The 22,258-nt window shown below is 41.9% G+C and overlaps 1 protein-coding gene across 1 annotated transcript; it reads right to left on the bottom strand.

The window, feature by feature from the left end:
- Positions 1-5,245: 5,245 nt before the first annotated feature.
- Positions 5,246-22,242, bottom strand: LOC106085209 (DNA-binding protein Ewg). The gene is given in 8 exon segments (XM_059366447.1): positions 5,246-7,009; positions 13,219-13,363; positions 13,436-13,567; positions 14,060-14,188; positions 14,238-14,329; positions 14,332-14,539; positions 21,103-21,330; positions 21,404-22,242. Coding segments are annotated over 8 exon segments (3,264 nt in total). The 5' UTR covers positions 22,196-22,242; the 3' UTR covers positions 5,246-5,471.
- Positions 22,243-22,258: the final 16 nt, after the last annotated feature.

Raw genomic sequence — 22,258 nt, forward strand, 5'->3', positions numbered from 1 at the left:
GATGGCAGACTGCCACTTAAACCTAACCCAACCATGTGTACATTTGACGTATACTCCCTTATTTTCACCAATACTATTACAATGGCCACGCATCATGATGTGCCGTGTAAAGTCCCCGTTACATAAAATTGTATGAAAAAAAGAACTTTCGATAACAATGAAGAACATATCGACCTTTGAAAAAATTCTATAAAAACCAAACTTCAAATGTAAATTTTACTTAAAATAAACAAACTCCCGCTTCTTCTAGGTTATGTTTGACCTTTCCCCTTACCCTTTCCTTAACTGCATCAACATAATTTAAAGGAAATTTGCCCATGAATATTTCTTTAAGAACAGGGACAAACTTCTACCATATCGATGAGTGCTGTGCTATACAAGTTTAACCTCAATAATAAGGGACCTCCTTTTTCATAGCCGAGTCCGAACGTCTTGGGGGGGGGGGGATTACCATCGCAGATTTGTTTTTCTGATGTTCTCGTAAGAATTCGAACCCAGGCATCTAGCGAGATGGGCGGACATTCTAACCTCTGCGCTATGGTGACCTTCCAAATTTATGGCAAAAAATTTTATATTTCCCATTGGACCATGATGTGCTTGAAATCCTTTTAAAGTAGTAAATGCTTATTTGCATCAAAGCAAAACTCAATAAAATCTTATTTAATATTGATGCAAAATGATGATTTTATCAAACAGATTAGCATAAATATTGAGCAAGAAGAACAATACGACCATCTTAAAAAAGGATGACCAAGGACATAATAAGGATTTTGTTGTTTTGGTTGTGGTGTTGTCTTAACGCTGTTGCTACTCTATGCGGCTACAAACGCACAGTAAAGACAATTAAAATTTGCCAATTAGTTGAAAATCAAACTTGGTTTGATTTTGTCAATGAATTTTTTATAAATTATAATGAAAAAGTTTTTCAAATTTGTTAAGTGTAAGAAGGAAGTGAGGGACTTGGTTCCCTTTTCCTAGCTTTAAAATTTTCTTTTTTTTTTGGTTTGGGTATATCTTTGGTGACTAGATGATGATAAAGATGATGACTGTAACGATGATGGCAAATTATGGCGATGATACATTATTTAAAATTTTATGTAACCTAATTAAAGACTAATAAAAATAATGATGATGATGACAATAATAAGAAGAATAACAACAAATTAAGTTAGCCTACTTAGAACACTAACTTATAGCTAATCAAAACGAAAAACTTGGCTAAGTTTAGATGGTATTTACATAAATTTCCAAAATGGAAGTAACACCTATAGAGGGACGAGGGATACAATATTTGCAATATTGTATAGAAGTAGAAGAAGTGGGTGGTAAAAGTTGATTTAAAGAAGACAATCAAGTTTCTTAAGCTTAAAAAGGCACCAGGACGGACTATAAGCTAAATTTTCCTATAGACTGCGATAAGTAGGGAAGATAGTGGTAAAGAATGTTTCTTTCTCAACATTCGAGTAGTTTCTAATTCGTATAAGATAGTTTTTGTGAGCTATGCGAATGCAAAGAATCTGTTATAAAAGCTTTTATAGTTATCGAATTGGCGATGTAGAGCCGAATGTAGATTATCGGGTATGCAAATTTTGCCCATGAACATTCCACTAAGGAACAGGGGCAAACTTCTCACATATCAATGAGTGCAGTCCGATTTAAGTTTTAAGCTCAATGATAAGGGGCCTCCTTTTTAAAGTCCGAACGGCGTGCCGCAGTGCGACATCTCTTTGAAGGGAAGTTTTACATGGCAAAGTACCTCACAAATGTTGCCAGCACGAGGAGGCAAAAAACCACCGCTGGAAATTTTTTCTGATGGTCTCGCCAGGATTCGAACCCAGGCGTTCAGCGCCATAGGCGGACATGCTAACCTCTGCGCTTCGGATTATCGGGTATTATCTATAGTATATTGATGTTCTGGGTAGATATGTAGAAGATATGACTTGCCAAATAAGAATCAAGAAATATGTTATTGGATATTATCGAGTGATATCGAGTGATCCATCTGCTATCGATAGTACATTAATGTGCAGGGATAGATATGTGATACATATGTCTTGCGCTTATTAACCAAAAAGCGAGTAATCGGCTATATTTGCAGGCTATCGATATTTATCGATATAAAAACTGCCAAATTGTCTGTTATCGGCTATTAAATATATATTATGATTATATATATTTATTATATATTATTATATATATTATAGTTTATATGACTTGTTCCATAAAAATCAATAATTGAGCTATGGTCTATTATCCAAATTTATCGAAAGCGAGTAGGAATAAAATGTGCATAGGCGCTTATAATTAATAGTGCATCGATGTATTAGAGCAGATGTGTAGTACATAGAGCTGGCAAACTATCGATAATCGCAACATTCGATGTTTTCGATATATCTAATATTAAATATCGACACTACGTTATTTTCCTATCTCCTATGTTTCAAACGAATATTCCCCTATGTTTAGAAGGGTGCCAAAACGCACTGTTTCAAATTTCATCAAAATCGGATGAAAAAAGCTCCTTTTATGGGCTAAATACTCTAAATCGGGAAATCGGCCTATAGGTAGCAATATTCAAATAAGGTACAATCTGGACATTGTTCGGCAGAAAGGTACAGAGATCTATCAAAACGCACTGTTTCAAATTTCATCAAAATCGGATGAAAAATTCTCCTTTTATGGGCCCAATACTCTATATCGGAAGATCGGTCTATGTGGCAGCTATATCCAAATATTGTCCGATCTGGACGATATTCAACAAAAGGTTTAAGAGGGGTACCAAAACTCGCTGTTTCAAATTTCATCAAAATCGGATGAAAAATGCTCCTTTTATGGGCCCAATACTCTATATCGGAAGATCGGTTTATGTGGCAGCTATATCCAAATATTGTCCGGTCCGGACAATATTCAACAAAAGGGTTTAGCGGGGTACCAAAACTCGCTGTTTCAAATTTCATCAAAATCGGATGAAAAATGCTGCTTTTATGGGACCAATACTCTAAATCGAGACATCGGTCTAAATTGCAACTATATCCAAATATGTTCCGATCTGGGCGATGTTCGACACAAAGATGTAGAGGTGTATCAAAACGCACTGTTTCAAATTTCATTAAAATCGGATGAAAAATGCTCCTTTTATGGGCCCAATACTCTATATCGGGAGATGGGTCTATATGGCAGCTATATCCAAATAAGGTTCGATCTGGACGATGTTCAACGAAAGGGTTTAGAGAGGTACCAAATCTCGCTGTTTCAAATTTCATCAAAATCGGATGAAAAATGCTCCTTTTATGGGCCCAATACTCTATATCGGGAGATCGGTCTATATGACAGCTATTTCCAAACATGGTGCGATCTGGACGATATTCAACTAAAGGGTTTAGAGGGGTACCAAAACTCGATATGCCAGATTTCAACGAAATAGGATGAAAAATGCTCCTTTTATAGGCTCATTACACTATATCGGCAGCTATATCCAAATATGGTCCGATCTGTACCACATTTGACAGGAATGGGTAGGGGTATACCAAAACACACTGTGCCAAATTTCATCGAATTCGGGTAATAAATGGATTTTTTATAGCCTCAATATCCTATATCGGGAGATCGGGCGGTCGGTCTATAGGGCTATATCCAAATATAGTCCGATCTGAACCCATAAAATGCGTAAGGGTCTACCAGAACTCACTGTGTCAAATATCATCGAAATCGGATAAAAAAAAAATTACCAATTTTTTGCCTCAAGACTTTAAGTCTGGAGATCGGTCTATATAGCGGCTATATATAACTAATATCCGATTTTATGAGATCAGAAGATCAGTAAAAAGGCATTAAGTTCGGCCGGGCCGAACTTTGGATACCCACCACCTCGGGTATATATGTAAACCCCATTTCTTCACAATCCGGTGAAAATTGCATAACTAAAGCACCCAAATTCGGCACGGACATTAAGTGGTCCAATATATATGTCACTATTCAGTTTTGTAGAACAAAATATTGGTCTTTTTGGCAGATATATCCAATTATAAACCGATCTGAACCATATTAAGGTCGGATATCGTGAGGCTCAGAAAAACTCACTGTTTCAAATTTCAGCGAAATCGGGCAATAAATAAAGCTTTTATGGGCTTCAGCCCCCTTATCGGCAGATCGGTCTTTATGGCAGCTATGTCTAAATATAGTCCGATCAGAACCAAATTTAGGTCGGATGTTGGGAGGTCTTAACTTACTCACTGTTTCAAATTTCAGCGAATTCGAGTAATAAATAAAGCTTTTATTAGCTTTAGATCCCTTATTGGCAGATCGGTCTATATAGCAGCTATATCTACAATAAATACAGTCCGATCTGAACCATATTTAGGTCGGGTGTCAAGAGGCTTCAAATTTTAGCGAAATCGAATGGCCTTCAGATCCTTTATCGGCAGATCGGTCTATATGACCGCTATATTTAAATATAGTCCGATCTGTACCATATTTGGGTCGGATGTTGGGAGGCTTAAAACTGCGCACTATTCCAAATTTCAGCGAAATCGGATAAAAAATAAAGCTTTAATGGCCTTCAGATCCTTTATCGGCAGATCGGTCTATATGAAAGATATATCTAATTATAGTCCGATCTGAACTATATTTACGTCAGATATCGAAAGGCTTAAAATAACCCACTGTTTTAAATTTCAGCGAAATCGGGTAAAAAATAAAGCTTTTATGGGCTTCAGACCCTTTATCGGGAGATCGGTCTAAATGGCAGCTATATCTAAATATGGACCAATCTAATACTATCCGAAATATATATACTTTGTAGGGTCGGAAATTGATATTTCGATGTGTTGCAAACGGAATGACCAAATGAATATACCCCCTATCCTAAGGAGGTGGGTAGAATAAGCAATCCTACACTGAATGTATCCTTTAAGATACATTGCGCCTATAGAGGGCGCAATTTTCATCCGACTGGGCTAACAATGATTTCTCTCGTGACTTCGAACTGATTTTAATAACCTTGGTTTTATTTGGTCTGTGCATTGATATTGCTTCTATATAAATCGATCTCCAGATTTTTACTTCTCATTTTTGTTTGAAATATCGAAACTATCGATATTTATTATTGAAACTATCGAAAATATCGAATATTGCGAATATCGATAGTTTGCAAGCTTTAGCCAAGGGTGCACCGGATTGTTATCAATATCATGCGATAACAGCCGAAAACCAGTAATTTGGTTTCGGTGCTTTAAGGACCACAAAAATGATAAAAATCGTTTTCCGTTTTCAGACTTTCTTTTTCTTTCCGAAATAGATATCCTCAAAGCTTAGCCTTTAAATTATCACAATTCTGAGCAATTCGATAACTTGAAAATCTACTTCCTTCTTAAGTTCTTTAAAGAAAACATTCATCTTCCCTTCCATCCTTCGTGAAAATCTTCTTAAACACTTTGATTGCCTTTGAGTCCTATGCTGTTTTTGTAATTAAATTAACTATCTATGGACTCAAGTTTAATGGTTTTTGAAACATCAACACTGAGAAGACGATTGCCCATGCGAACATTACCAACATGACAGACACCTAGGACAGCACCACCGCCAGCATGATTTCCCACATCATCATTGTCGTCCGCACCACCACCAACACCATCGGCATCATCTGCAGTAACACCACCATCTTCTGCATGACACAAAGTCCTCTCCGACGAACTCTCAAGAATTTGTATGTTCAAAAGGCCTTCGGCATTTTGAGTTGTGGTGGTGTTAATAATATTGCCGCTGCCGCCACCTGAGCCACTGTTGTTATTGCTATTATTATTATGATGCATTAAAGATGAGGTGTCCGTTTCGGCACTATTGCAATCTTGTTCTTCAATTTTAATCGGCAACACTTTGGCAGCAAAGTTGTTATGTTTACGACGTTTGTGGCTGGTTTTCATGGCAAAGCCACCAGCACTATGTTGGCTGTTGCTGTTACGGCTTCGATGTTTTCCAAGGCCAAAACCAGCACCAGCACCAACTCCGCCAGCAGCAGCTATAATGGCTGCTGTTGCCTGCTGGTGATAATGCTGATGGTGGGCATGGGGATTACCCGTTGTTGCAACTACTATGGGCAAGGCTGTTGCAATTTTTATGTTGCTGTTGCTGCCATTATTATTGTTATTATTTGTAGCTGTGGCATCGTTATTGTTGTTATTGCTATTGAAAATATTTGCTGCAGCTGCTGCAGTTAAACTTAAATGGGCCGGATTTGCAGCAATAAAAACTTTTGCTGTTCCATTTTGCAAAACATTTGCTAGACTTTGTTGATTTATGAAGGCAGCCGCAGCCTGTTGGTGCTGATGGTGTTGCAAATGATGATGGTGCTGCTGTGTTGCCATCTGTTGGTGACTAGAAGAATTTTGATTTGCTAATAAACTAGAAGAGGCATTTATTATTTGGCAACGTATATTATTGGCATTTGTACTAATTAAATTGTTGTTGCAACTACTACCGTTATTACTATTATTATGATTATTATGATTATGACTATTATCACTGTTGTTGCTGTTGCTGCTACTACCACTATTATTGTTGTTATTGTTATTATTACTATTCAAACTTAAACTCTGCACCAATGCATGAGCTTGACTCAGTCCCGAATTGGCTAATAGACGTTGGGCTGCCGCTGCCGTTGTGGCTAAGGGTGATGCTGCCATTATGGAATAGCATTGATATTGCTGTTGATGGGGTCCTGCCGCAATTATTGTGGCATTATTACTATTACTACTTGTATTGTTATTCGCAGCAGAGTTGTTGCTGTTGCTACTGCTATGGCCCCCACCATTGCCAGCTTCGTTGGGACTATGCCTATTATTGCTATCACTATTGCTATTACTATTACTGGTATGAGAATCTACCTGCATTGGTGTTATACACACGGTACCATCACTGTTCGTATGAATTTGCTGAATATTGGCCATCATCGATTGATACATGGATGCTGAAACGGGTACCGTGATCATGTTGCTGACCGACACAGGATAGCCTGAAAAAGAAGTGAGAGAGATAGAGAGAATTACAATGGGGCAAAAATAATCAAAATAAAAGTTAAACATTTTAAAAACGCGAAAAGATTGGTGTTGTTGATGTTTTAGGCTAATTGGTATGTGGAGGTAATGATCCTCGTCAAGCTCCATATGTGAGCATGCTCATTCCCGTCCATAGGACCGATCACCGCTGGAACGTTTGGCCATTGTCATTTCGAGTATCACGGGCACCTCTGATTGAGACTCTCCACTCGATATCGCTGATTCTCCGCGACTTCATTTGCAGCTACTTCGTATACGAAGCATTCCACTATCCGGAATCTGTGGACGCGCCCGGTAGTTCCCAGCTGTGCTTTTCGTGATGACGACGAACACCACACAAATAGAAAATCGGAGGTTTTATAGCAAATGCAAATTTTGCCCATGAACATTCCACTAAGTGAAAGGGGCAAACTTCTTACATATCAATGAGTGCAGTCCGATTCAAGTTTAAGCTCAATGAAGAGCGGCCTCCTTTTAAAAGTCGAGTCCGAACGGCGTGCAGTGTGGCACCTCTTTGGAGAGAAATTTTTACATGGTATATGTTGCCTGCATTAGTGCTCATAGCCATCTTGTGAAAAGGTCGGTCCTGCCTTCTTCGCACGCTTCTGGTCCGTGCCGGAATTGAAAAGAATTCCGGACCTCGATTATGTTCGATTTGCCAAAACCGCCTCCATCATCGGTAGGTGTCGGTGAGGTCTAACCGGTGCCTGTAGTGGGTACATTTCCAATCTTGCTCCAACCTTACGTTACTACGGGAGTATAGTCACACAGAATATGTTGCGAGGTGCTGAGCGAACATAGAAATCAGTGGATCACAAGGATTGGCCTTCGTGATACACCATTCCTTGCAATAAAGACCTATCTCGCCTGCGCCTGGCGCTAGTGATCCCTACATGGAGCACATGGCGATAGCAGTCAGGTGCGATACTGCCGAGATAGAGCTATACAACGTGTACATACCGCCGGTTGGTAGCTGTGTCCCGATTAATGGCCAAGCTTACAACCCCGACATATGTGGGTTACTATCTGTCCATAATCGTCTGGTTCTAGGAGACTTAAATGCGCATCACACTTCATGGCATTCTCCCCTAGGTAACGACTAGCGGGGCAGACCCGGACATGAACACAGCAAGTGCTCAACAGTCTCCTCTTCATCCTCATCGAGGCAACTGCTACAGTCACAGTGCGGTATTCCCATGCGCGCCGCCATGCAGCCTATGGCAAAGTGTCCGGTTATGACCCCTGTTAAGATACTCATTAACCTCTTATTGAACGCCAACAACTTCCTCCTCCGGTCGATGACAGGCCAAAGCGCTTTGCAGTCCGGCAACCATCTACCGAGTCTCATCTTTCCACCGACGCCGTCCTGGCCATCCCTTCTACTATGTTCAGTACCTCGCCGCCTGGCGCAGACGAACCCCTCCTGGCGCACTCGTCCGCCCTCTCATTACTGGAATCCCATCATGTCCAGGAATCCATGTCAGCGTCACAACGTGGGCCCGGAGCTTATCCAGGGACTCCAAACAATCCGCCATGCATCTCGACCTCACCATCCTCGACCCCAAGGCCTTGAACGCCGCCATACTATCCACATAAATTCTGAGTTTTGAGAACGGTAAATCCCCTAGCAGAATTTCCCTTGCGGCCACTACAATGGCACAGACCTCTGCTTGAAAGACCGTACACTCGTCCGGCAGTCTCAGAGACATACCGATATTGAGTGCGTCAGAATAGACCCCCAATCAAGTCCCTAACACCATCTAGAAGCCATCGGTGTAGCGAGATCTAATCCTCCTCAAGTATAGCATTCGCTCTTCATTCATCTCTCCCAGGAAAACGAATCACGAATGCCCTCACAGGTCCTCCTCAGTCTGTCCCCCGCATCCATAACACCCAAAATCGAACTGTTGCCGCAACCATCGTCCTTCATCATGCCTCAGCCTATGCATACCTTGGCGGCGCAATTCCGAATATAGGTCTCAATAGGCTGCATATCGCCTCTAGGCATGCCTGCGATGCGCATCTCAGTGCCCCTGTGACCCCGACGCAGGCCAGTCTATGGACCTTCTCGAACTCTCTCACACGCGTCCTCTTCGTCCTTCCACCATACCAGTGCTCCATAGACTAGTACTGGCAGTCTCATGATGGCCGTATATGTCCAATAAATCATCTTCCCCACTTCCTACCGAACATCCTTCTGCAGCAGTAAAATGAGCACAGTGCCCTACGGCTTCTTTCCTCAGTGTTCCTCTTCCAGAACAGTTTCGAATCGAGGACTATGCCTAGGTACTTCGCCTCCTTCGACAGCCGCAGGGTTACCCCGTCCAAGGCAGGAGTCTGAACTCTGATATCTTATATCTACGCGGGAAGGGCACCAGCTCGGTCTTCCCTGCGTTGCTCATCTGGTAGCTCATCACTACAAACTTCTCAGTGATCCTTCCATGATCTCGCTGATCGTCGACAGAAACCTACCTCGGACCAGCATCACAACGTCGTCCGCATAAGCGATAATCCTCGTGCCATCCCCATCGAGATCCATCAGGATTTCATTAATCACAAGGTTCCATAGAATAGGCGAGAACACCCCTCCTTAAAGCGTTCCTCTGGTCACCGGCGGGTGACCACACTATCTTCCAGGTTCGCATTAATAATCCTGCCATAAAGTGGCCTACTGTTAAGTCACTCACGAACCCCGGTAGACGGGATGCCAGGACCTCAACCATTTGCTCATCTCTGTAACTAATCTGGCTCATCTCTGTAACTAATCTGAAGAGATGAGCCAGTTTGTTTCACCGTAAATTTATTGTGCATGCCGAGAGTGACAGGGCTGGGAGGAGAGCCATTCGTCGTATCCGTGGTATCCTAGCCGATGGACAGCCATCACAAGTTACCGTGGGCGAAGTTACGAATGTTATCGGTGGCGCCGTGACTTTAAGCAGCCCAGGCCATGTGATAGGACAGTCCTCGTGGCACTGAAGCTGTCAAAGGCATTCAACACCAGGTCAGCCATGCCAAACTATTTGAGGACATCGCCAACAGGCCCCTCCTGCCAGGCCCGAAAAGCTGGGTGGCGAATTATCTGCATGGTCGCCAGTCATTTGTGGAATGTAGGGATAACAGGTCGAAGCACCGTAGAGTGAAACAGCGAGTTCCCCAAGGCGGCATTGTTTAACATCTCCCTATCCTCCATTCATACTGGGCGTTTCCCCACATTCCACAGCAATTTGCGACGAGGTTAAAATAGAAACAAGGTTCTCAAGTCACTTGTCTGCAGCACTTGGGGTGCTGACAAAGAAACCTTGTTGACCACATACAAAGGAATGGATCTCGTCAGCTCTGTGACACCCAGTGGAATAATATTCATATCTTTCAGAATGTCGCCCCTTGAACTGCGATGGGCTGTCTTCTCAGTTCTCATGTGGACCACTTCCATCAGGAGACAAAAATCCTGCCAGTGGGAAGATTGGGCTCATGTAGTTAAAAATCCAACTCTTAAACAAGTTTCAGAGATCAGGCTCGATGACGGCATTGAAGAGTGGGGAAATTGGCCGTATTGAATGCTTTCGATAGATCAGGTTCACGAGAACATTTGGTTCCCCTCGTTCAGGCCGTGGCTGATGGGAAAAACTGCTGTTGTTATGCTGTACATCTTTCGGAAAATCCGTGCTAATGACCTGCTGAAAGTAGGGATACATTTAAGCTCGATAATAGCAGCGCCTTAAGTGTCTTTGCGACCGGGCATAGAAGAGAGATCGGTCCACATATATGACTCTCATTGGTCCGCATGTTTTCCTGGCTTGACATGGTGGATGCTCCCTGTTCTAGTTTCTATATCGCAGGTATTACTATTACTAGGCTGAAGACGGAGATAGGTTGTGAGTGTCCAGCAGGTATTAGAATCCATAATTACCAAAATGTTTAAGCATTAGCATTGATATTCCTTCAGAGCTCACAGTCTTTGACCGATTGGCGCTATTTATGACCTCAGCTGTGTTTTTACTTGTTTTTGGCTGACGTACGTTCGACTTTTGGAAAATATGAAGTCACTCGGACGATAAAGATCTTTGATTATGGGAAGGTGGTCTGAGGCGAGGGTGACAATCGTTAACCATGCAGTGAAGTGATTCAGACCTGCATCGACCATTGTAATGTTCGCCGAAATTGAGCAACTCCCATAATCCTGGTCGGGGTGTCGTCTTTTATGGTGCAGAAAGTGGAGTAGTCTATTTGTTTAGTCAGTGTTACCCTTCTCAGGTTGTTGTTGTGTTCTATTTTCGCCTGCCTGATTCTGTTGAGTATCAAGATCCTGGAACTGGAACACGATCTGGATTTGAGTCGAGTGGGTCTGGCTGGGAAGTTAAATAGGTGACGTGTGATTCTTGGTCACAATCGGGACATATATTCTGGACGTCGGCATCAATCCTTGCTCTGTATGAGTAGAGGCGGCAGTAACTGCCGGATCGTAGTTGAGCCAGAACTACTCTGGTTTGCCAGGGGAGGTCAATTTGTTCAGGTGCAATGGGAGGCAGTCTTTCTCCAAGAACTGAATACATTCACCTGGTAGCTATTTACCACATCTGCAACCGTGTTTGCATGAATGTTATCTAGATCCGCTTGATATGCCACTTGATCTAGAGGTTCTATCTTGTAGCGCTGAACCTGAAGCTCTATATCATGTAGATCTACCCTAAGGCTTCTGGGCGGTAGATACCTATCCACAAGATGATGATTTGGATGGTCTCTGTGATAACAGCCCAAAAGCTATTGCTTAGACAGCATTTGGTCATCCTTTAGAGTTATGGTATGATATATTGGGTTGCCCAAAAAGTAATTGCGGATTTTTAAAAGAAAGTAAATGCATTTTAAATAAAGGGTGATTTTTTTGAGGTTAGGATTTTCATGCATTAGTATTTGACAGATCACGTGGGATTTCAGACATGGTGTCAAAGAGAAAGATGCTCAGTATGCTTTGACATTTCATCATGAATAGACTTACTAACGAGCAACGCTTGCAAATCATTGAATTTTATTACCAAAATCAGTGTTCGGTTCGAAATGTGTTCAAATTTTGACAAATTTTGTTCAGCGATGAGGCTCATTTCTGGTTGAATGGCTACGTAAATAAGCAAAATTGCCGCATTTGGAGTGAAGAGCAACCAGAAGCCGTTCAAGAACTGCCCATGCATCCCGAAAAATGCACTGTTTGGTGTGGTTTGTACGCTGGTGGAATCATTGGACCGTATTTTTTCAAAGATGCTGTTGGACGCAACGTTACGGTGAATGAACACATTTCGAACCGAACACTGATTTTGGTAATAAAATTCAATGATTTGCAAGCGTTGCTCGTTAGTAAGTCTATTCATGATGAAATGTCAAAGCATACTGAGCATCTTTCTCTTTGACACCATGTCTGAAATCCCACGTGATCTGTCAAATACTAATGCATGAAAATCCTAACCTCAAAAAAATCACCCTTTAAAACTTAGAATGAACTTTAATCAAATATACTTTTTTTACACTTTTTTTCTAAAGCAAGCTAAAAGTAACAGCTGATAACTGACAGAAGAAAGAATACAATTACAGAGTCAGAAGCTGTGAAAAAATTTGTCAACGCCAACTATATGAAAAATCCGCAATTACTTTTTAGGCAACCCAATAGTATGCCATATTATGGCCGCATGTCGCACACCCACTATGACATACTACATCATACTATAACTCCTAAGGCCCGAGTGCCATATCCATGGTAACCACTCAAGTCTCCAATGACCGTTTTCGTTTCGAGCAATGGTTCCAATATCGAGGCTCCTATACCACCATAGAAGCCATGTATATACTACATCATACTATAACTCCTAAGGCCCGAGTGCCATAGCCATGGTGAGAACTCAAGTCTCCAAGGACTATGAGTTTTCCGTCTTCGTTTCGAGCAATGTTCCAATATCGGGGCTCCTATACCACATACGGTGGTTGGCTTAACGTTAGAAACTTGAAGGCATCCTCATCCTCTTGTTCCTATGGTATCTTAATGGGCTAAAATGTCATTATAATCTAGCGTAACCTAACAGCCGCGAAAATGCATGCCTCTGTCCTCCTTTAAGTTGAATTTGCGAACGCTTCATTGTAGTCCAACAAATTCTTAAACTAAACATTTGCACATACATACCTTGTCCATCTTCTGTGGTTATATAGATTTGACCATCTTGTGCAACTGTGGCTTCAGTTAAATCCACAGTCATATTCTCATGACCATTAACATCTCCCAGGCTTTGTACGGTTTGTATGGTGGCACCACCTTCACCTTGATGTAACTGTAATAAAAACGAAAAGAATTAAATCACCAAAACAAAGAGACTTTTGCCACCACAAGACAATCAACATACCGTGGCAACACCCTGGACTTGAGCCGTAGTGCCGTCGGGCAAAGTGATTATAGGATTATTGGGATCAACCTGTATCAGAGACACTGTGCCATCAGCATTTTGTATGGTAGATAGAACTGTTTGCGTGGTGTACTATAAGAAATAGAAAAAAAAACGCAAAAATTAGCGAAAGTATAAAAAATGCCATTTCAAAGTAAGGAAATTAAAAAAAGAGAATATAAACAAAAGGAAGGGCAAATCAAAAAACAAAAAATCTGAAAATCCATAAATAAGCCAAAAAAAACAAAGTTAGCAAAAATGTAGAAACAATTCATTACAAAAAATAAAAAAAATAACAACAACAACATTGGATGCAGTTTGAATCTGGGGCAGTTTCAAAGACAAAATCGAAGAAAGCAGAGATTTGAAAGTTCCGTAAGATTTTTCTCACAGAAAGCAAAACATAATTTTCAAAATAAAGTTATTTGTAAAATAAAATACAATAAAAAAACAACAACAATTAAAGTAAAAAAAAAACATAACACATCAATCCAAAATCAAAGGCTCGAAGGAAAAAAAAAGTTATCAAAAATAGGCAACACAACAACAACTATGGGCAATTTAAAAACATCTCATGTTACGAACATCCACATCTCCCAAGGTCATGGGCTCTATGCAAACTTGAGCATTTGCTATGGTCTGTGCTGCATTCGTTGTGGTATGGATTTGTTGAGCCTGCACTGTCTGTTGCTGATGATGTTGTTGCTGCTGCTGCTGTTGATGATGTTGCTGCTGAGGCTGGTGTTGCTGCTGTTGTACTTGCTGTTGCTGCTGCTGTTGATGGTGATGATGTTGCTGCTGCTGTTGTTGTTGTTGTTGTTGCTGCTGCTGTGTTTGTTGCTGATGATGCTGCTGCTGTGTTTGCTGCTGATGATGTGTTGTAATTTGAGCCATCGGAGCAGGACACAATTCAATTTTCGTTGATGCCGGCAATCTAGCTGTTGTCGTTATATGCTGATCATTCGTACTTTGTATTATGGTGGGTCCTGGATTATTGGGATTGTGTGGATTTGTTGTGGTAATCACTGTGCCCGAACTATTGATCTTGACCACATTAACTTGTTGCTAGAAAAGGAGTTTATTGTTTGTTTTTGTATTGTAATAAGTACCAATTAAAGGGTGACATTTTAGAGATTTTTTTTTCAGTATTTCGAGAAAGTTAACAGGAATTGTTAGGCTTCCGTGTTAACAAATTTTATGCAGTTAGTTGGCTTCGCCCTGTAAATCGTTTAGGTGTCTCATGCAAGTAAAATTAATGCTTATCAGACTACAAAATCATACAGAGTAGCTGACACGAAGTGTTACCAAGTTCACGCTAGTTTATCTGTCAAACTAGAAATGACGACTACATTATATTGGTTTTATTGACAGCTCTTTATATTGTTTACAACCACCAAAAGCATTCGCCTCTTCATTTATTTAAAAACTAGCCGAAACTGGCCCGCTCCGCATCGCCTTCTTTAACTGTTTAAACATTTTTAGGGTGGGGACACTTCGCCCTGAATGTGGATATCGGATTCGTGCCGCTGGCGGGAACATCGGAGAAAATTTAAAGCGGTGGTTATCCCCCTTAAAACTGGCGATATTTGCGAGGTACTATGCCATTCATAAAAGCCACGTAAAAAATTTTCTCCAAAGAGATGTTGCACTGCTGTCCGAACGGCGTACTCGGCTATAAAAAAGGCACTCATTGATGTGTAAGAAGTTTGCCCCTCCTCGGTTCATGGGTTCAAATTTTTAATCTACTCTAAAATGAATTTCTTTTGAGTCCTATATTACTGTATTGATAAATATTTCCGGTTTAGGGGGTATTACAGGGATTGTCGCTTGGCCACTAAAAGATTCGTTCGTGCTATACTTTCAAAAACATTTCATGAGTCCCATAATGGCATGATCGGTAAATAAGTTGTGTTTGAGGGTGGGGTTGAGTCCAGGGTCTTTTTCCCGAAAATGAATAAAAAAATTTCCCAGAAATCAATAAATTTCCAGCCCAAATAAATAATAGGGAAGTATTTTGGGGAGGGGCGGTTACCCATATATATCGAATATATTGGGTTGCCCAAAAAGTAATTGCGGATTTTTCATATAGTCGGAGTTGGCAAATTTTTTCACAGCTTGTGACTCTGTATTTGCATTCTTTCTTCTATCAGTTATCAGCTGTTACTTTTAGCTTGCTTTAGAAAAAATGTGTAAAAAAGGTATATTTGTTCATTCTAAGTATTATTAAAAATGCATTTACTTTCTTTTAAAAAATCCGCAATTAATTTTTGGGCAACCCAATATCTCTTTAGAGGAGTTTTGGGCTTGGCGCGGCCCACTGGGTACTTGGAGCCAAATTTTATTACGATATACGTTTTCTACTCTTCAATACCTTTGATTTGATACCCATATTATCCAGAAGGTCCCGGGGGAGAGTCCGACCCCTTCCGAAATCAACAAATTATAAAATTCCCCCTTTCTGGCCATATTTGTAATCTACTCCCGAATACCTTTCATTTGAGTTCCATATTGTCATGATCGTCCAATAATTCTAGTCTCCAATAACTTTTGGCTTTGGGTGGCTTTTATGGGGTAAGGGGAGGGTCCGCCACCATCCGATATCTAAACATTATATAACCTATGTTTCCTTCCACAAAAACCTACACAATTTGTGACTTCCGGGGTACTTAGATACTATTTTAAATATCATATTCGTATTCTACTCTTCAATAACTTTGATTTGATACCCATATTATCCCGAAGGTCCCGGGAGAGAGTCCGCCCCCTTCCGAAGTCAACAAATTCTAAAGCCTATTCCCCCTTCCTGGTCATATTCATTTGAGTCCCATGTTGTCAGGTTCGTCCAATAAACCTATTTTAGGCGGTTTTGGGGTTGAGGTAGCCCCCCAGGACCAAATTTTTAATACGAAATTCGTACTCTACTCCCGAAAACCTTTCATTTGAATCCCATCCTGTCGCGATCGGTACTCTTTTTTTTTGGGTAATACTTTTGGGGTAATACTTTTGGGGTAAGAGGAACTCGCTTCTAATATCAAAAAATTATATATCCTATGTTTTCTTCCAGACCACTTTACACAATCTGTAAAAATTTCAAGGTAATTGGTTCACCCTTTTTTGAGTCTATACGGAACAAACCGACAAACATCAAGAGCTATTGTTGGGGAACTCTTACACCTCAATGTTGTTACGAGTGCCTATATGCAGCATGGGATACTGTTTTGCTTCCAGCTAACCTAGTCGTTTCTCAGGAGTAGTCCCATCCCAATATCCCTGCCTTAGGACGTATCAATAAAGAAAAGGTTCTACTCAAAATACTCTACTCTTCAAAGGCACATTCCAAGTTAGTGGCTGCGATCCTCTTATCTCCATCCGCCCTCCCTACCATGATCTCATGACTCCTTTTTTTAGGTGACCCCACATCACATCACTTTGTCAATACATCCCAAACACTTCTCTTTCTGTAGATTATGTTACATTAAGCTCTTTCTAAAATCCATTGCAACAAAAAATCATAGCTCAAGCGAATTGTCTCACCAGTAAATTTCATGAATCCAATATCTCTCGCACGGCATTATCTTCACTACTCTCAAAACTACTGCCATCATTGCAACACCAACAATTAGAAGTATGGTTGGCATACAACCCTGAACGACTGACAAATGGCAAACGAGAAAAAACATTATACCTTATCACGACGGGAGCCAGCCGGAACTCCCTTTATTTTCGCAATAATAATTTAAAAAAAATTGCCATGCCCGGCCATATGAATATCTTCACCCGCACTGAAACAGACACACAGTTCACGATACTACTACCAATCGCCGCTTCAGTGAACTGTCACCCCCTCGGATGGGAAATTCCTACACATCCTTAACACAGCAGACGCTCGCTTCATATCAGCCAGTCGAATACTCCAAGTGTGGCCCAATTTCCCGGGGCAGGCAGTGGTACTCGCAGACGAGCCTGATGGGATTCGTTGTATGGACCCCACTACCCCGGAATCAGTGAGCTAAATCTGGAAATTAACAGGGTAGTCAACGAACATAGGCGGAATTTGTGGCTGGAACACTTGGAGCAATGTAACTAAGGCACCGGTTAAGGCAAGCTGCGGTCTACTGGTAAGTCACTCTCGAATCCCGATAGACGGGATGGCAGGACCTCAGTCACATTTGGAGAAGTAACTGTGACAGATCCGAAGAGATGCGCCAGGTTGTTCAACCGTCAATTTTTTGTGCATCGCGAGAGTGACAGGGCAAGGAGGAGAGCCATTCGCCGTATCCGTGGTCTCCGAGTAGATGGACAGCCATCACTATTTACCGTGGGCGAAGTTACGAATGTCATCTGTGGTGCCAAATCATCTAAGGCGTTGAGCTCCGACGGAATCTCTACATTGATGTTGAGGAATCTGGATTTATCTGGAGTTGAGTACCTTACAACTGTCCTCAAACTGTCTTTGAACACTTTTATAGTTATCGATGTCTGGAATATGGGCAGAGTGATTCCACTAATTAAGACTGGAATGGACCCGAGTAAGGGGGGTCGTACAGACCGATCTCGAATGTCATCCGTGACGCCAAATGATCTTAGACGTTGGGCCACGACGGAATTTCTACTCTGATGCTGAAGAATCTGGATCTACCTGGAGTTGAGTACCTTACAAATATCCTCAACCTGTCTTTCAACAATTTTGTTGTTTCCGATGTCTGGGAGAAGGTCAGAATGATACTGCTAACGAAGCCTGTAAATGACACGAGTAAGGAAGAGCCGTACAGAACGATCTTCCTACTCTCAGCAGTAACTAAGACGCTTGAGGGACTACTCCTCCCGAGCATGGTTGGAGAATTTCCGGTCGCCGTGCATCAGGATGTATTTTTAAGACTTCATACCACAATAACTGCTTTGCATGCCATCACCGCACACATCGTGTCGTGGCTTCTAGCAGCCCAGGCCATGCGATAGGACGGTCCTCGTGGCACTGAACCTATTGGAGGCATTCGACACAGTCAGCCTTGCCAATCTGTCATTTGTGAAATTTAGGGATAATAAGTCGAGGCACCGTAGAGTGAAACAGGGAGTTCTCCAAGGTGGGGTGATATCTCCGACACTGTTTAACCTATCCTCCATTTCAACCCCTCTAGATGGCATAGAGATCGTATCATATGCGGATCGTGGCATCAGGCCCCCCACCCGTTGTTGACATCTGCGATAGGTTTAACGTCTATCTCAACGAACTTGCCTCATAGTTCGCTGCAAGAAATCTGAAGATATCTGCCACCGAATCTTCAGCCACATTGTTCACTACAAATACGCGTGAGGTGAATACAGAGCTGACTATGATGGTCGATGGAGAAATGATTCCGACCATCAAGTGTTCCAAAATACTTGGCGTAACATTTGGCAGCTCTTGTACATTCTCCCCGCATGCCACAGCAATTTGGGATAAAGTCAAAAGAAGAAACAAGTTCCTCAAGTCACTTGCTGGCAGCACTTAGGGAGCAGGCAAAGAAACTCTGTTGACCACGTACAAAGCAATTGGCCGGTCTGTGGTACGTTATGCAGCGCCAGTATGGTCTCATCAGCTTTGTGACACGCAGCCCGAACTGCGACGGGCTGTCTTCTCAATTCTCATGTGGACCACCTCCATAAGGAGACAAAGATCCTACCAGTGCGAAGACATGACTACATGCTGTCTAAGCAAAACCTTTGGGCTGTTATCGCAGTGACCATCCAATCATCATCTTGTGGATAGATATCCAGCGCTCAGAAGCCTTAAGGTAGATCTACATGATCTAGAGCGTAAGGTTCTGCGCTACAAGAGAGAACCTCTAGATCAAGCGGCATATGAAGCAGGTCTAGACAATATTCATGCAGACACGGTAGCAGATGCGGTAAGTGGCTACCGGGTGAATGTAGTCCTTGGAGAACGACCGTCACCCATTGCACCGGAAGAAATCGACCTCCCCTGCAAACCAGAGTAGTTCTGGTTGAATTACGTTCCGGCAGATGCAGCCGCCTCAATTCATACAGAGCTAGGATTGATGCCGACGTGCAAGATGTATGTCCCGATTGTAACCAGGGACCGCACGATACACCTCACCTGTTTAACTGCCCGGCCAGACTCACTCGACTCAGACCAAGATCCCTGTGGACGCACCCCATCTTAGTCGCAGAGTTCCTGACACTCAACATAATCAAACAGACGAAAGATAGAACACAATAAACTGCTACAACAACAACGCCGGGAAAACTCCCACACGGTTAGCAAGGTTGAATAGATTGTTGTTGTAGTAGTAGCAGTGTGTGGTACACTGAGCAGCCCTTGCCGATGAAGGAATTCATCGGGTCAATCCGGTACATACAACCGGAAGCCATGGGATTGAGGTTGCATAAGCAAGCGTCGAAGAACACTTAGACAGGACCAGTGTTGATATACCATCCGAGCCCGGGGATTTATTTGCGTCGAGATCCGCATGTGGATCACTCCCATATGGAGAAGATTCTTCCAAAGGGAAGACATAATTCTATTGGGTTGCCCAAAAAGTAATTGCGGATTTTTTAAAAGAAAGTATTGGGTTGCCCAAAAAGTAATTATGGATTTTTTAAAAGAAAGTAAATGCATTTTTAATAAAACTTAGAATGAACTTTAATCAAATATACTTTTTTACACTTTTTTTCTAAAGCAAGCTAAAAGTAACAGCTGATAACTGACAGAAGAAAGAATGCAATTACAGAGTCACAAGCTGTGAAAAAATTTGTCAACGCCGACTATATGAAAAATCCGCAATTAATTTTTGGGCAACCCAATATGTATGTTATCTAAGCAGTCTACTGAGTTGTTTCCGCAACATTTACCAAATCAACACCTACTGTAGAGGCAACACAGTCCAGAAACTGCAGATTGGATCTTCATGAGCAAATTTCCGCTTTACAAAAGAGAGCATTCAGATCAAGCAGCGTATCAGACAACATTCATGAGAATATGTTCACGGATCAACTGGTGCCCGTAAAATCTGGTGAAATGAAGCTTTGGAACGTGAGTGTTCTTGCAGTTTCAGCCGTCCAAATTATATCTTGATCACACACGATACACGTTGTTGTTGTTGTTGTAGCAGTGTGTTGTACACTATGGCGGCAGCCCTTGTCGATGAAAGAATTCCTCGGGTCAATCCGGTACGTACAACCGGTACGTACAACGATACACGTAACAAGTTTATGCGCGCAGCCAATCCTACTCAACTTTTAACCAAATCACTCTGAACGAATCCCAACCAAGTTTATGGTCTGTTACATTTTCAGACCCTAACTTCGCCAGCGATTGATTTCGAGCGATTCTACTTCCTTCTCATCGCCACAAACCCTTTAGTAGACTGCCTCACTATGCGCAGAAATGCGATGTCAATGACTCCCTTTCGTTCTATACAAGATTTCACAGCGGCAATGTCATTAAAGATGTCAAATCAGCTTGATGCACCACCCCACACTTGAATATCGCCGTTTTAAATATCCATATTCCAAGTTATAAATACCCATTCCCATAACAAGCATTACATATTTAAAGGACGTTCCTTGTTTTCTTATATCGCTACTTGTAGTGAAAAATAGAAAAAATGGTTAATATTTACCCTTACATTAGAGTTGGCATTAGTAGTTGGTGTAGCTGTTACAGTTTGTATGGTAGTAGCTGTGTTATTATGGACAGGTTGTACAATCACCTCTTCTTCATCGTCCTCTTCTTCGTGTGAGATCAATTGGGAGACTTTATCATCTTCGTCGGCAAATGTGGGCAACAAATCCTCACGTCCATGATATTTATAACAGTTTATAACAATTTTACGCAAAGCATGAGTCCAGGAAATCTACGAAAACGAAGCAAAGAAACTCATGAAAATTTGGTATAATAGAAAAATAGTAAAAAAAAAATCCTTAAACCTTTTGTTTGTCATCTTCGGATCTGGCATCCATGCGCACATTGGCCCAAGGCAATTCTTTGGGCCACCATGGTGGTCTTGTGGCCTCACGACCCCATCCCGGCTTACCACGACCTGTGGAATATTTCAACATCAAGGGTATAAAGGCTCTCAGCTGGGCCTGGGTCATCTTTTCCACTGGTGTGGGTATACCATCGATAATCAGAGGCGGCAATTCAAACAGTGAGGGATCTTCTTGCGGTGGGGGAGGAGCCTGTTGTGCCAAAGCATTTTCCAGCTCATCCATAACAATATTCTTAAGATTACGTACTACATCCTCTAAGGGTTTGGCACCGAACACTTTGTAGCTGGTATTGGGCTTGCCAGGCGTGGCCACCAGCACCACCGCCTGTTTGCCCACACGTCCTGTGAACTCGTATATTATGCCGCGCAATTTGCGCAGCAAACGGTTCTGTTGTCGTTTACGCACCGACGGATTCGTTTCGAACGAATGTTGCCTTTTGCGTTTCTTTGATGAGGCAATGGCTGCTGCAGCTGCAACACCAACTGGTCCTGCAGCTGCCAATTGATTGGCCAAATCATCCTGTACAGCGATTTGGGCCAATTCGTTCTCATCAAATATGCTGCCATCGCTGCTAATCAGATCATCGTCGTCATCATCCGAGGCCATACTATCGTCGAGCATTTCGATTTTATATGTGGTCTGTTGCTGTTGTTTGTGGCCATGGCTTGTAATACTTTCCACTGCCGCCTGCGTTGCATTGGGCAAAGTAGTTATAGTGGTCACATTCATAATTTTGGCTAAGCGACCGACCGTTTGGTGTCTCTAGTTGATGGTTTTTTTTTTTTTTGGGGG

This window comes from Stomoxys calcitrans, chromosome 4, assembly GCF_963082655.1.
Source record: "Stomoxys calcitrans chromosome 4, idStoCalc2.1, whole genome shotgun sequence".
Taxonomy (NCBI): domain Eukaryota; kingdom Metazoa; phylum Arthropoda; class Insecta; order Diptera; family Muscidae; genus Stomoxys; species Stomoxys calcitrans.